Consider the following 16,111-nt stretch of genomic DNA (forward strand, 5'->3'; position numbering starts at 1 on the left):
CGTTTAAAGCCAACTTGTGTTTCTTAAGTTGACAGTGTAGTGTGGTACAGGAAAAGAGGTGGGGTGGATTGTTGGTGGGGGAGCTGGTGGGTGTGGGCCACCAAATGTCGGCTTGGCCGACTCCATCAAGAAAATATCAAAAGGTCCTTTATGAGGCGCTGTAAAGAAGAAAGGGTGTTTTGAAAGCGACCAACAGCCTGCAGGGGTAATTCCACTTCTTTAAATGTGCCTCGAGGAGACATGCCTATCCCACCTGCTGCCTCTGCCGTGCTACGCCATGTAAAGGTGTTTCTGTGTGGATAACAAAAAGTTTTCATAGGTGTTCTGGCAGCACTATGTGAGCTTTGTAGCTGGGCAGCTATGAGGCACAGCCAAAATGTTTTCCATGTATTAGTCAAGGACTTTCACATCTCTTTATCGTGCATGACTTTTAACGGTTATGGCAGAATGTTGTAAATGTCTGGAGGTTTTCCCCCCCAAGAAAAAAATGTCACAGAAAAAAAAAAAAGTCAAACAATGGTTGACTTTAGTCTAAACAGCATAAAAACATGAGGGAGACATAAATCAAGGTGAGATCTTATGGAGATATATTGATATCTACATGTGGTAAAAAAAAAAAAAAAAGATCAAGGGTGATTTAATGGTCTTATCAAGTGAACTGAACACCTTTAGTAACTTACTTAGTAAATCTTCTTGCATTCTTTTTAAAAGGTGTTTGCAACTTTCAATTCGTCCAATGCTTCACCCAAGAATCCAGTGTTTCACAAACCTATTTGAAAGCCTGAACAGCGTTTGTGACCTGTAAGAGAGCAGGAAGGTATGTGCAACAGCAAGGAATAAAGAGAAGTGACAGCAAATGCAGTGACGAAGATCCTCCGGAAAGACTGGTATTAAAAAGAGGAAGGAAACATGCGTGTCGTGTGGGGCCCTGCAGAGAGAGACTCGGAGTGATGGCAGGAAGATGTGGGCAGAGAGTGGGAGACTGAAGTGCGCTGGCATCGCTGACTAGGGTGTGGTACTTTCTTTTCCTCTTTCACAAAGCTTGCTTCTTCATGGAAACCCTTTAGTGCGCTCATGGTCATTCTGTCAGTATCCTGCGGGGCTGCTGCCTCTGTCACGGAAGACCCCCACCTTTAAATGTGCCAGGGATTCTCACGGCCCACTGTTCACAATTCTTTCCCAATCTGCTGTCTGTCTGCTGCTACTGTCTGTCCAGTACCCCGAGCAACATGCAAGCCTTTCAGAATTTTAATAAATGTAGACATGGGGGCTTTTCTTACAGTTGCACTGGATTCCAAGGAATATTTTGGTTACAAAGAGAAAGGAGACATTTTGGTGTTATTTAGGGCTTATTAAAAAGTTAAACATTTATTGATGATTGATTAAATTGAATAAAGAGATTGAAATTTGAATATATTTTTGTACAGTTGTATCACGTGATAGAAAAGTTTTATTACTGTGTTAATGTTTATCGCTAAAAGGACTAATTTTCTTTTTGCTGCTATTTTATCAGTTAAAGGATGTTTTCCTGATTTTTGAAGTCAGGATTTTTACTCTTACAAGCCTTTAATATGCTATCCTCAGTTGATATCTCGCTTCCCTTTTTCTTTTTGAACGAATCTCGATTGGTTGGTCTAATTGGCCAATGCTAAAGCTTAACATGGAAACAGACATGGAGGCACCAATTGTCTTCCTGAGTGATTCACACACTTAAAGACGCAATATTGACATATTTCCATTCAGAGGAACTGTCAAGTGTAAAAGTTGCAGGAATGTGAAAATCAAATTCATTTAAACTGCATTTTTGTTTTCAAACTGGCTTACTTTTTTATTCAAGGGACAGTACTATGTATTTTCCTGGCACAAAGTGCCATTTTATTGCATGATCGTGTTAACTTGAGTCATTCATGAAAGAATCAAAGCAATAATCACGGTGTGTTTTCGATGAGAGCATGACATTATAACATAATACAAGCCTCAAAATCGTAATTTTTTCCTTTAGAAAAATAACCATGCAATGTCAATGTGGCTTTGGTCTAAGGGTTAGAAGAGATGAATTATTGCTTCTATAAATTGTTAGAGCATTTTAAAAGAGAAGCCTGCTTTGGTTTAGCTCTTCATGGTCTAGCTATTCATTTGGACTTATTGAATGAAGAACAGTTTGTAACCTTTTAGCTGATCCTCAGAGCAAAATATCAGCTTTACACCTACAAACAGTAATGCATGGGTGAATGACTGAATGGAAAACCCACTGAAAGCTTCAGCCTTTGCTCTAATTATAAATGACTCTGAATGGATCTGCGAGTACCATATGTTCTAAGAATAAGCCTTTGCATTCTCTGTCACATGCCAAGACAAGACTTGTGGAACAGAAAAAAATAAAACAACAAAAAAAAACCTGCTGGACTATTGTGAAAGAAAACTTGTTACACTGCCAGAATGTCATATGCTTCTTCCCTAAGAAAAAAAAAAGAAAAGAAAAGAAAAAATAGTTATGTTGCAACACAAAACAGGAGCTGCACAGTCATGCCTTTGCTCACCATACATCACAGACACTCCCCTTTTTCTTCCAACTGAGGGAACAGCAGGCAGCTTTCGTGCTCAAGAATGTTTCAAGTTTTTATACATGACCTCTTCCTGTTCTTTCCTCGCCTTTGGAATCTCTTTTATCCTGAATGCGGGCTGAATGGCACAGTTGACTTGACCTAGAATTTTATGCAATTGACCTAGTTGAAGTCACCTTCAGCTAAACAGTTATTTCTGTCATGTGCAGTCACATTTTACATCTAATGAGGTTGTGAAGAGTGATGTACTCCACATCCCACTCAGGCTGAAGCATTTAATGTTAGTGGGACAGATGGTTCGCTGTGTGTTTGTGCATGTGTTTCTTAGGTAGGGGGTCTAGAGGATTAGGTCTGATCAGTGCAGCTGGGCCACTTGTGCACAGAGATCATTGCATCGATGGATTAGAGAGTAAACTGATACCTACCCTAACAGGAAGTGAACAGTGGCTGCAGATAACCAACCCATCCCTTCTTCTTGCCTCTTACTCTCATTATGTCCCCTAACAACAGCAGCCACCCACCTATCCCACTTTTCTCATCTCATCTGTCCATCATCGGCTCTCCAGCTTTGGCCAACAGATTGTCATGCAAATAATACCCTGGGCCTCTGCGTGCTGATAAGGAGGGCCTCTCATTTTACTGGGCTTTGTTTTCTAAACAGTGATGAGCTGGGCTGAAGAGACTGAGGAAAAGCGGCTCCAAGTAGTGGCCTGAATGGGCCCTCTCACTATGGCGCCCTGGGGTAGAGTGGGCTGAATGAGGCTCATTCTGGGAGGTGGGCTGCGGAGTCATGTTCTCAAGCAGGAACCAGGTTCAAAGTGTTGACAGAAGCTGATATATTTCCTCCATCGCTCCTGCCTTGAGTTTTCCCTAGGATTGACTTTCTCCGTCCCAGGCTCTTTTATCATTTAGACACACTCAGTCAATGTTCATTTCTTGACGCCACATATGGTTTGTCCTTTTTTTTTCTAAAGGGGTTGTCAGCGCTAGGTCTGGAGCCTCATTTGCTGATGTTATTATTGCATAAACAGCAGTTCATGGCACGTTCATAGGGTTTCTGCTCTCCCGCTGACCCCGCCGCTTTGTTATAATCTGGCCAGGGACATATGAGAACTGCTGTAGAAACATTCAGTGGGCGTAAACTTTAGGTTGCAGATTGATTTGCACATTTGGCTCCGAGATTGCCCTAAAAGCTAATAGAAAACATATTTGCCTCCAGCAAGGTAGGACTTTCAAAGCTGGAATTTGAATGGATTCTTTAGAGTCAAATAAAAATGCACATGAAAACCAGATGTTTTAGCGTTGGGTAATAAACTAAGAATGTCTCTATATTTCTGTTATTCTCATTAATGAGGCTGTACAGCAGAAGTCACAGTCACGGATGCAAAAGTGGTAGTGATGGTCAACTTGGTCTTGAACGAGACCTGCCCTCCCTCACAGAGCCTCCCCCCTCACCCTTCCCCTCACCTCCTCTTCCTACTTCGTCTTCCTTTTTCTTTTTTAAAAAAATCAAATTCTTTGTTTTATACTTCTTTTTTTTCTCCCTTCCTTTTGAAGTCTCCCTTCTCTTGTAAAAAGCCAAGCTGGTGGTTTTTGCCTCAGCCTTGAGGAGGAGACAAAGAAGGAAGGGAATTGTAGGTTAAGTTTAGGCAAGCCCTCTTTGCTTTCCATTGAAGGTGACGGTAGGGGGAGGCGGGGGCAGTAAAAGTTAGAATTTTAGAGCCTCTCTGTTTTTCATTTTATGATTGGCTTTTTTTACGGGCTGGGAGCCACAGCTGGTGGTGTGAATAGCTGCCCAAGGTGACCGAGTCCCAATAAAGTGCTTGCCAGCCGGGCTGGGGCCTCCAGTCCAGCCATGGGACCGCCTTTATAGGCCGCCTTACGAGCTTAGGCCTCTGTTAAAACCTGGCAGGGCTGCACTGAGGAATTTAGGGCCAGGAAACAAGAGAAAAATAGGGTTTATGTGTCAGGGGTTAGTGGGATTCAGAGTTGGGGGTAGAAGCTCGAAGGTGACCAAGGGTGAAAGTGTTTTTTTGACCGCGTGTGTCTGTATGTATGCGTGTGTGTGTGTGTGTGTGTGTGTGTGTGTCGGGGAAGGGTTGGTGGGTTTGAGCTGATGCAGACCAACATGTGTGACGAAGATCTGATCCTGTGTGCGGCAGCTTGTGTTTCACAGGGGCAACTATGGAACATATACACCACACACACATAAAAAAATAATAATAATAAATAAAAATAAAAACAGCCTATCCGAGGTTTGCTTTGAAATGTAATGAAGTGTAATGCACTGTAGAATGTGTGCGAACTGAGCAGAAACCGATGTCAGAAGTTCCAAGTGAAGCCATACGCCATGTTGTGTTAGCCTGCGATGTTGTCACGTGGTTGTTTTGTTCCTCTTAGGCATCCACGAGTGGAATGAAGAGAAGCAGGCTTTGACTTTCGGCTTCAGTCGCAAATTCAGAAACCTATCAGACTACGTGTCAGTCAATACCTGGCCTGTTTACTGCGAGGAAAATAAATAGTTTACTCTGGGTCTGTCAGGAAATAATTATCTCTTCATTCAACTGTGTTCAGATGAATCAATGACATGCCCAAATGTGCCTTGAAAGACTTAAAGCATCTGGGGGGGGAGGACTAGGAGGTCATAAGTGGCAGAAATCTATTGGCTGCTGTCGTTTGCACTTCCGGTCGACAGGCAAACTAAGTTCTAAGCGATTAAATATCTACCAGAAAACTTTCCAAAGTGAGGATATTTAAAAACTGCTTTGTGTACGTGTAGATGTAGTATCTGGAGATGAAACAAAACAAAACAGTACCTTGTTTTCTATTTCTGGCTTTCAGTACTTGAAACAGTGATGCAATTTTTTAGGTGGTGTTTCACCTTTGGCTCGCCGTGTCGCTATGCTGTTTTTTTAAATGAAGCTTGAAAAAAATGAGAAAAACCGCTTTAACACGCCTACTACAGCTATCCTCATAATTTTTTCATTTAGAATTTTAATGAAGCTAACGTTGATGTTTTCACCACCTGCTAGGCACGGCTAGATATTTGTAGAAAGGATTTTTCCCAATTGGAGGGAAAATGTCTGTTCAAAAATATCTTGAGCAGTCTAGCTGGGACCTTAGATGGTTGCTAATGACCTATGAAGTAGATGTACATTTAAAAGTTGAAGAGCCCCAAACCCCCTGTAACAAAGAGTGAACAATACTTAGACTGGAGCATTGTCATGTGGTGTGAATATTCTCCTGTAAAAGCACTTCCGAAACTCCCTCCACCCCCAAAAATGTTGCATTAATTTCAGCGGCAAGGATAGGATACTACATTAATTGAACTGAAGGGCAATGAGTGTCAGTCAGCTACCAAATCACTGTCTTAACGTGTGGTGAGACACACCTAAACATTCACATCCGGTGTATGAACTGACAGGCGCACACGGGGCGTTTGTATTTCAGAGATGAGCTGCAGGAATACAATTAGTGACCAATTACATGTCTTTCTCTCTTTCCTCCCACAGCGGTGGAGACCCAAAGCACCAGTTCAGAGGAGATGGTACCCAGTTCTCCATCTCCGCCTCCCCCACCTCGTGTCTACAAACCCTGCTTTGTGTGCCAGGACAAGTCCTCAGGGTACCACTACGGGGTCAGTTCCTGTGAGGGCTGCAAGGTGAGAAGGACCTGTAGGAGTTTACTTAGTCTCACTTCCACTCATCTAATGCACCTCTGTAGCTACTATTTTTATGCCATGTTAGAGAGGAAGAGCACCAAGTTAAATGTCATATCCTTTCTTTGATAACTATAGTCCTCATTTTCTTTTTCTTTTTTTTTTCTTGCCCTCGCGCTCTTTTGTCTCTTGCTTCCTGATGCTTCAGGGTTTCTTCCGTCGCAGTATCCAAAAGAACATGGTGTACACCTGTCACCGAGACAAGAACTGCCAGATTAACAAGGTCACACGCAACCGCTGCCAGTACTGCAGGCTGCAGAAGTGCTTTGAGGTCGGCATGTCCAAGGAAGGTGGGTCTTTCGGCTTGGGAGACAAAAAGAGCCAGTTGTAAAACCTGGTCTGAACTGATCCACAAGCGGACAAAGGGTCTCCAAGGGCGTGCAAATGGATAGTTGAGGATTTTTGAACAAAGCAGACTTTGTCATCTTAAAACAATTGAAATCTAGCTGATGTTAACAGATTTTGTAAACCTTCACACCATTGTCGTGTTTACATTGGGTGGTTTGCTACAGAGAAACTGAAGTTTATTTGCACAAGACATTGAGCTTGGAGGCAGCGCACCACCAGTGTGAAGCACATACTGAGAATAGTGTAAAAACTGCATACAACGCTAAAACATAACAGCTACTTAACTGAATGCTATTTTATAGATTTTTACACATTCCTTATTTTCCAAATACTTATTTTGACTAAAAACAATTTCCTTGCTCTATTTTCAGTGTTTCACCTTCTACATCTATTTCCTGTGTAATTAATCATCAGCTTCTATGTAAATAATCACTCAAATCAAACACTGCAACAGTTTACAAACGCGTATAAGAGGATTTGCATAAGCCGCTGTGATATTTTTGAAATCTGAGTTATTTTAACACTCCGATTTAAGGTGAGGTGGTCTTATCCCACCTCACACCCAGTGTTAGCTTTAGCTCTCCAGTGTATTTTATATGGATTTATAGAAAAGAGGGAAAGTTATTCATTGTTTGTAGCTTTATTAAAAAATATCTTTATGGTTGGATAATAATATTGCTAAAGGGACATCTTACTCATACTTTTTCTTAATTTCTGCTGCTTGTGTCTAAGCACTGGATGTAATTTCTAGATCAAATGAGTTGGTCTTAAAAATGACTGTTTTGTCTTAGAAAAGGCCATGTGCTTTAATGGTCTTAGTCCATTAAAGCACATGGCATCCAGTGCTCAGCGTCACCTTATTAGTCAACCATGAAACTAGTTGTATTTAATGTGCAATGCAGTGATGCAAATTTAATCATGCTGTGGTAGCTGGTGGCCAGTGGCTTTAATTAGAAGTGCCCCCAGAGAACCGATTCTGCTTCAGGCTCGGTAGAAGCTTGGACCGACTCTTTATAACACACTTGCCAACATGGAGCAATGTGCGCTTGACCGAAGTTGTTAGCACATCAATTCGCTTTTGGTTGCTTTAATGTTCAGGCAAGGACTTTGGGGAACTGTGCAGCAGAGTCACAAAAGCAGATGATGAGTTCTTCCAGGATGTGATCACGGTGAGGCTGGTACTTTCACCAGTCATATGACTAATCGCTTCATAAAATAAATCTGACTTCCTGTTTCACCGCAAAAACCGTACCCTTCTGGCTGACAGCAAACACTGTCTTCATTCATGAAGACAAACGCAGGAGAAAATATGATTTAAAACTCTTGACAAAGAGATCGCCGGCAGGATCCGTGCCGTTTGCAGAGTCACAGTCGCCACTTTTGTGCCCTCTTTGTTTCACACTGTCGACGGTTGTAAGTGCCAGTTTCTTGCCCTTTTGCAGAGCCCGGGGGGACATGTACGTGGGTGTAATGTTTGTGTGGGATGTGTGTTAAGACCGGGATCACATTGTGCTTCTGCTATTACTGGATATCCTGAGAGGAAGGAAAGTATGGGAGGTGGAGGAGGGAGAGGAGGCAGAGAGAGGGCTGGCTTATGTGTGTTCGTGGACAGATTGATCGACGTGGAAGTGACTGGGTGATAGGCAGGAGATAGGTGTTGGTGTCTGTGTCTTTAAGAGCAGCTTCTGTTGCTGCTGAGTTATTGTTTCTTCTAGTGAGTGTGCAAATCATGAAAGATCGATTATTCAGTTACTGATCTCAAGTATTGCAAATATTCTTTGCAGATTACTATCAAATCTTGGCCAGCAGCTGCTGTTCATTTACATCTTTTGTCTCCATGCAGCGGTGCGCAATGACAGAAACAAGAAGAAGAAGGATGTGAAGGAGGAGGTGGTGCTACCAGAGAGCTACGAGCTAAGTGGAGAGCTTGAAGAACTGGTCAACAAAGTCAGCAAAGCTCACCAAGAAACATTTCCTTCACTTTGCCAGCTGGGAAAATACACCACCGTAAGTCATTCTAATATCTAAAAATGCACAGCTTAACTAATTCAGTTCCCATTAGGTTATTTGCATTGTGTCTGGATGATTGATGCGCTATGCAAATGGATTTCATCTTGGTCCTTATTTGATTGATGAAAAATGGAAATGTGTTGCACCTTTGGCTCGTCATGCAAATCGGGTGGAATATTTCTGGATGATAAAACGCATCGAACTGTGTTTGCCATTGTGCGTTCAGAACTCTAGCTCGGACCACCGTGTTCAGTTGGATCTGGGTCTCTGGGACAAGTTCAGTGAGCTCTCCACCAAATGCATCATCAAGATTGTGGAGTTTGCCAAGCGCCTGCCAGGCTTCACCACCCTCACTATTGCTGACCAAATCACTCTGCTGAAGTCGGCCTGCCTGGACATCCTGGTGAGGAGCTGCTTTTTCTCAATATTGTTTTGTCAACACTCAGTTTTTAGGAAAAAATAAGGAGCTGGCTGTCCCGTGCTGAGATTGTGCTGAGATTATACTGGTATCTGGTGGGTGTAGGTGGTACTGCAGGGAAGTTTGTCCTGGTAAAACTCCAGTCCTCAAGGGCCAGTGTCCTGCAGCTTTTAGATGTGCCACAGGTACAAAACGCTGGAATAAAATGGCTTAATTACCTCCTTCTTGTGTAGATAAGCCCTCCAGAGCCTTGCTAACAACCTAATTATTCTATTCAGGTGTGGTGCAGCAGAGGCACAAAGTTGCAGGGCATTGGCCCTCCAGGACTGGAGTTTGACACCTGTGATAATATGACTACCATGAGCAAAATTTATCTCTTTCGTTAGATGTTTTGTCCTCTAGTAAACATATCTATCATAGGCTTACACCATATTTTACCACATTCCTGTGTTTTTTTTTTTTTCACACTTTTGTTATTGCTTGTAGATGCTGAGAATCTGCACACGCTACACCCCTGAACAGGACACTATGACCTTCTCAGACGGCCTGACTTTGAACCGAACTCAGATGCACAACGCTGGGTTCGGACCACTCACAGACCTGGTGTTTGCCTTTGCCGGCCAACTTCTACCCCTGGAGATGGATGACACTGAAACTGGTCTCCTCAGCGCCATCTGCCTCATTTGTGGAGGTACTGCAACGTACATACACGGCGATTCAGTGAGCTGCAAGGAGAAATAATCTTTGTGAATAGGGTCTTCTGAAATGTTATTGCTTTAACAAAATTTTATTCTGGGGCATAGAATAAAACATGTCTTAACAGTAAGCCAGTTAGTCAGTGGATTAGAAATAGTAAATGGTAAATGGCTTATACTTGCACAGCACTTTATCAAGTCCATAGGACCCCAAAGCGCTTTACACAACATTCAGTCATTCACACACCCACCCACCCACGCACGCACACACACACACACACACACCACACACACACACACACACACACACACACACACACACACACACACACACACACACACACACACACATTCACACGTGATGGTGGCAGGCTACTGGATAGTAGCCACAGCTCCCCTGGAGCACTCAGTTAATCAGTCTATGTTTTTTAAGTATTTATTATTTTAAGTGTTTTGGTAAATTCAAAAGTGTTCACAACACATAACATATATAAAAAATAGTTCAATATACATTCAAAATTCTTTTTCTTTTTTCAGATCGCATGGATCTCGAGGAGCCAGAAAAAGTAGATAAGCTACAAGAGCCTCTACTAGAGGCTCTTAAGATCTACGCCCGTCGCCGTCGCCCCAACAAGCCCCACATGTTCCCTCGCATGTTGATGAAGATCACTGACCTCAGAGGCATCAGCACTAAAGGTTAGTATTTTCAGTCATTTTCTAAGAATGAGTTCAGCTTCAGATTGGTGGCTTGAAAGTTGGCAAGAGGAAAGTAACAATAAAACTTAAAAGCTAAGTAATATTTGTCTCAAATGTCACTTTTTGCATTTGTTCAAATCACAGACTTGTTGACAGATCTGGTCAAATGAAGGTAGATAAAATCAAGACTGGTTTGAGCAAATACTTTTCCTCAAGAAAGTATTTGTTTTCAAACTGTGAAAACGGTTTTAAGTGGATGAATAACATGCGTTTAAAGTTTTACATTTTATTCATTGTAATTAATGGTAAAAAGTAAGACTGAAAACAGCAAGCTACAGCACAAAAAATGTTCATACTCCTTAAATGTCTTATTTTGTCATGTTCTACACGCTTCAGGGAATTTTATTGGGGTTTTCAGTGCATAATGGCAGAAATGGTGCATGGTTTTCAAAATGTAGCAACGAGAGAACTTGTGAAAATTGTGCCATGCGTTTTTATTGAGCTACCTTTACTCCGATAATTCAAAATAAAAATGTTTGCAACCAACCTTCAAAAGTTACCTACCTATCAAACAGAATAAATAAACAGTTTATTCTTTACAGCCGTTCTGTGAAGGCCTCAGAGGTTTGTCAGACATTCGTGAACAAACAGTTTCATAAACTCTTAAGAAACTCAACAGAAATGTCGGAGATAAAGTTCTGGACACGTTTACGTTGGGGTTAGGCGTTAAAATAATACTCCAAGCCTTGAACATCTCACAAAGCACTGCTCTGTCCAAAATTCAACGTTAAATATGGTGCTGGCAATATTTTGTGTTGGGGATGCTTTTGCTTAGAAGGGACAAGGAAGTTAGTCAAAGCTGATGGGAGGTTGGATGAAGCAAAAGTAAAAAACAATCATCGAAGAGATTCTATTAAGAACCAGAAAGTCTTGAAACTGGGATGGAAATAAACAAACTAGTTTTTCCAAGGTTTTCTTCATTATATCTTACTGAGCATGAGCCTCTGAAGGATGTGGGTTGCAGTCCTAATTGTCAAAGACTCTTACAGCCATGGTTTATTTTCATGTGATCTCTATGTCCAGGTGCAGAAAGAGCTATCACTCTGAAGATGGAGATCCCTGGCCCGATGCCTCCTCTGATTAGGGAGATGCTTGAGAACCCCGACGCGTTTGATGACCAAACAGAGTGCAACGAGAGCGCGCCGCCCCCGCCACCTCCGCCGCCACCGCCGCCTCCAGCTTTGGTTGTGAAGCAGGAGGCTGAGGATGAGGACGACAGCTGGGGCACAGAAAACTGCAGCGAGCCGTCACCAGAAGAGGAGGATGAGGACGACGACGACGACTTGGGAGACGAGGAGCGAGACCGGGGCTCGGACAGTGACGGGGAACCTTGGGGGGTTTTGGATAAATTAGATGGGTCAAGGAAAGGCCTTGTGGGGAGGGTGCAGTAAAGAGAACATTTCACACACTTATATGCTCTTGATACAAACACATCCAAACACACACACACACTCTAACACATAGACAGACAACAAAACCTCACTCGCTCTTCCTCTTGAATGAAAAAAACAAACAGAAAATGCTGGCCTTTCCTTCCTCCCGCTGCTCTTCTTGCTGCACATCACTGTGTCCTCCTGATTGGAGCACAGCACAGCCTTAAGTGTTCAGACGCTTCCAACTCAGGCCACACGGTCCATGACTCGTGACACGGAAACCGTAGAAACAAAAAGTCAAGAAGAGACGTCAATAGACCATATGAACTCCTGGCTTAGCCATAAGAGGAGTTGACATGACAAGGAACGTAAGCTCTTTGAAAAGCTAAATATTTTCTTTCTTTCCCTCTATTGTTCTCGATATCTAAAATAGGGGGATAGCCAAACCAGATACCAGAACTGGGCAGTTAAACTCCGACGGATCACAACAAGCACATTATAACAAACGTACAGGGCAATACCAAATTGAGTATGCTAACCCTTTTATTTTTATTATTAGTTTGTGGCTGTGGCTTTTGAACATTGGTTTCTGATTGTTTAAGTTTGAATTGCTAAATAAGTTCATACATATCTATATAATGTTATATTTTGACTTTCATGTGTTTATCCTGGCTTTATATATGAATTATTTTAGCATTTTTTTCTTTTTTTTTTTTTTTTTTTTTTTTTTTTTTAAGCTTCCTGGGAAGACATTCAGAGGGAAAGAGGCATCATTACAGCTCGCTGGGTCTTCCTTACGATCTGCAGAAGCTCAGCTCTATCTCCATTTTTTTGGTTGTTTTGTTTTTGAAGCGCCTTAGCTTGCTGCAGATCTCAATGATAATCATGCAAAACTAATATTGTGTTTGCAGTGACCCAATCGGTTTCTGTTATCAGGGAATTGACTTTTTTTTTTTCTTTCCTCTTTTGCTGCCATTAAAGCCAATATGTGCAGGAAGTATCTTTGTGCCAAAGATTGGGGAAAGCCAACTGTTGAGAATGAGTTTGACTACAGGCAGGGACTCCAGCCACAATCAGGCGTTACTCACACTAAAGTGCTTACTTCTCATGTGCACTAAGAACACATCCTCGGTCACTTAAAGAACACACAGTTTGATTTCTCCTAGTAAGAGATGTGCCTCCAGGGTTCAGTGTGCTGGGACAAAGACTTACACTTGACCAATAAAGTAGCACTTTTGTCAATTATTTGGTCACATCTTATCCTTTAGGATTATAGCCTCCATCTCTGAGCATAATATTCCCCTTCAGCATGTCTGAACTAGGGATGCGGCGTGTGAACGTCTGATTTTCAGATTGATTCTCCCTGATAGGTTGACTGGCTGGCTGGAAACTCAAAAGTCCAATCTTTTTTTCTTTTTTTCCCTCCCCGATCTGTGAATGCACCACACGAAAGTGCTATCAAGTTGCACTGACAACAGTTGTCTTTGGTGTGAAAGTTGTTACTTCAAAGAGGAACTTGCTGGTTCTAGTTATCAGTGCACCGTTTGTGAAAATGAAGTCAGAGGAAGCACAAAATCTGTCAGAAGTTGGTGTGAAGATCCAGATGGCCATGGCAGAGAGCTAGATTCAGTGTGTTCTCATCAATTCTTACTTTTTGCAGTATTCTTCGATTTGAGATCAGATGCTCTGGGTACAAAGCAGACGGCTGCGACAGGATGTCAGTTTGTACCCGCCTTTTGAATGTCCCATCGATGACTGGAAGTTGGAGCATATTACAGCAAAATTGCTTTGATTTATTCCTTTTGAAAAGTCAGCCTCTTGTCTGTTATGGGGCTTAATTGAAACATTGGCATCTGTATTATCCAGGAACTGTACATGAAGACTTTTTTTTATTTTTATTTTTATTTTTTACAATTAGTAGGCCTATTATTAATTGTTCCAAGGTTGCAGATTGCTAATATAAGATGCTTAATTCTGACTGATGGCAGATTTAAATGTTAACTGCTTTACAGGAAAGCTGCAAAAAATATTTTCAACTCTTTGACTTCACACTACAGGCCAAAAGTTTGGAAGCATGTTTTTGAGGATATCTTCTTCAAAAAAAGACTTCTTAATATTTTTTGTCAATTCTTTTATAGCATGATCTGATTGTTTTCGTTCATTTAAGCAACACTGTTGATGTTGGAGCACAAAGAAAGAAAGGGCTTAGTTTTAGGGTTAAGATTCGCAACAGTCACAAGTTTTGTGCAAAGGTAAAAAGAAAAAAAAAATACAGTTGACATATTGTGTATACGGTATGTCATGCTCTTATTTAAATCACTTTGGTTGCTTTGAAGAAGGAAAAGTTCAGTAAAAAAAAAAAAAAGAAAAAACCTCAAATATGTGATAGTCCTGTTAAAAATGTATTCTGATCATTGACTCAACATCAGGGGTCAAGTCCTTGTGATCAACTTTCCTGTGAGTTTCAGCTGCATCCTTGCTTCTACACACCCGGATCACACGAATGGATCATTTGTGGGCATCTGCAGAGTTTAAGCAAAGCTGATGAGATATTTGATTGAGGTGTGTTGCAGAAGGGAGGTGTGTAAAAGTTCAAGGACGGTAGATCTCGAAGCCTGGACTTGGACTGCTCTGCATGATAGTACAGATGTTGCAGAGTATATCAAAAAAATCTATATTGCGTGCAAAAAGTTAACATTGCTTCCAAACATTTGGGCAAGCTCTGTAGCTTGTGTTGTATATTTATACCAAGTCCTCTCCTGTAAATGAGATCTGGAGCCTAATGGAGTTTTATCTGGTTGAAAAAGCTGAAAAGAAAGAAAAAATTTGTAAGCAGAAATCAGAATTGGCAAACCTTGATAGAAGCAGGTTACGGCTTTGCAAAACCCACAGATTGGAAACGAGCCACAAAGCTGTAATTGGGGCAACTATAGAACATCGACACAGTTAATGAACACGTCAGCTTAGACGTAAACATCCACACATAGTGACATCAATGTAACAGATTATGGCAAAGTGCAAGATTTTTGTTTTTAGTTTTGTGAAAGATATTTTTAATCAGACTCAGGGCTTTTCAGATAGGACCAAACACTAGATGCTCTTATGGCAAGCTAGAAACAGGCAATATTTATGTGTGTATTTCTAACTATGTGTGGATTGTAAGCCCCACGCCCTGCGCCGCCTCTGTGTGTGCACACCTCGAAGGTCTAAAGAAAACAAAAACCCAGCACAGATGCCAGTCTGACTCTCATAACCACCTGTGCATTTGTGCAGCAAACTGCCTTCTGATCTCAAAGCCATTATCTCCTCTTGTCTTCCAATGTATGCCCTCAGCTCTTATTGAGGGAGAGGAATGTGCGTTCTCATGTATCAATACTTAATTGCCAAAAATATCATAACGAGCGTTGAGCTGGGAGAACATGGCTGATGTACATTACAGAGGTTCTTTTTCAATCTCTGTTTAAAGCAATATGAACATTCTTCTAGTAGCAATGAGACTTGTCTTCTGAACATGGGCAGGTCTTCTCGCGTGTATGTTTCTGTGTGAATGCTTTTCAATGTCCTTTGGTCAGTGGGTGAATGTCCTCAGCATGGTGCTGCCACACACACACACACAAAAAAAAAGCTCTTGTGTGACGACCTCATTCTTCCTTTCTCTGCAAGCTGTTAGTGGCGGTGATGCTGGCAGAACATTGAGATTATGTGTTGCCAATCCTCTGTTTATTTCAACTCTTGTCATACAAAGAAAAGCCATATAAACAGTAAGAGGCACAATAAACTACTTTTGTGAGAGTTCTGGACTTTTTATTGCGTCTCTCTTTTTTTTTCCATTTCAGAAAGTGCGCCTGCACTCCCCGTGTAAACAACGTGGAGGGATACCACTCAGTTGTTACTGGGATAAAGCAGTAGAGGGAGCTCTTGCACTGTGACTTTTAGGCTTTGGTACACTGCAAGGAGTCATAGGAAACTAGAGCTAATAAATTACAGCCTCCTGCAGAACAAGGACATCAGATAAAGGTCTGCTTCCATAATTCACTTCCTATTCTCACAGAGAAATGTGGGTTTCCTTCAGCTATGTCTCATTTATGGATGAAAAACTTATAAATGTATTCATTAACATAGAAAATGAAAAGTGTAAATAAGGAGAATTGGATTGTAATACCATAATGAAAGAAATGGGAATAGAAAGAGTTCAGCACACACACACACACCATTCACTAGGGCTATTC

At 41.6% G+C, this 16,111-nt stretch overlaps 1 protein-coding gene across 3 annotated transcripts in view; it reads left to right on the forward strand.

Annotated features, from left to right (window-relative positions):
- Nucleotides 1-15,674, forward strand: part of rarga (retinoic acid receptor gamma a) — a 56,945-nt gene extending 41,271 nt beyond the window's left edge. For all 3 annotated transcript variants that reach the window (XM_055049469.1, XM_055049468.1, XM_055049471.1), the window contains 7 exons: nucleotides 6,077-6,225; nucleotides 6,431-6,572; nucleotides 8,474-8,637; nucleotides 8,867-9,043; nucleotides 9,545-9,749; nucleotides 10,291-10,449; nucleotides 11,533-15,674. In XM_055049469.1, coding sequence (XP_054905444.1) covers nucleotides 6,077-6,225; nucleotides 6,431-6,572; nucleotides 8,474-8,637; nucleotides 8,867-9,043; nucleotides 9,545-9,749; nucleotides 10,291-10,449; nucleotides 11,533-11,900 — 1,364 coding nt within the window. In that variant the 3' untranslated portion in view covers nucleotides 11,901-15,674. The remainder of the gene's footprint in view (nucleotides 1-6,076; nucleotides 6,226-6,430; nucleotides 6,573-8,473; nucleotides 8,638-8,866; nucleotides 9,044-9,544; nucleotides 9,750-10,290; nucleotides 10,450-11,532) is intronic.
- Nucleotides 15,675-16,111: the final 437 nt, after the last annotated feature.

This window comes from Poeciliopsis prolifica, unplaced genomic scaffold (assembly GCF_027474105.1).
Source record: "Poeciliopsis prolifica strain line A6 unplaced genomic scaffold, Auburn_PproV2 SCAFFOLD029, whole genome shotgun sequence".
Classification (NCBI taxonomy): domain Eukaryota; kingdom Metazoa; phylum Chordata; class Actinopteri; order Cyprinodontiformes; family Poeciliidae; genus Poeciliopsis; species Poeciliopsis prolifica.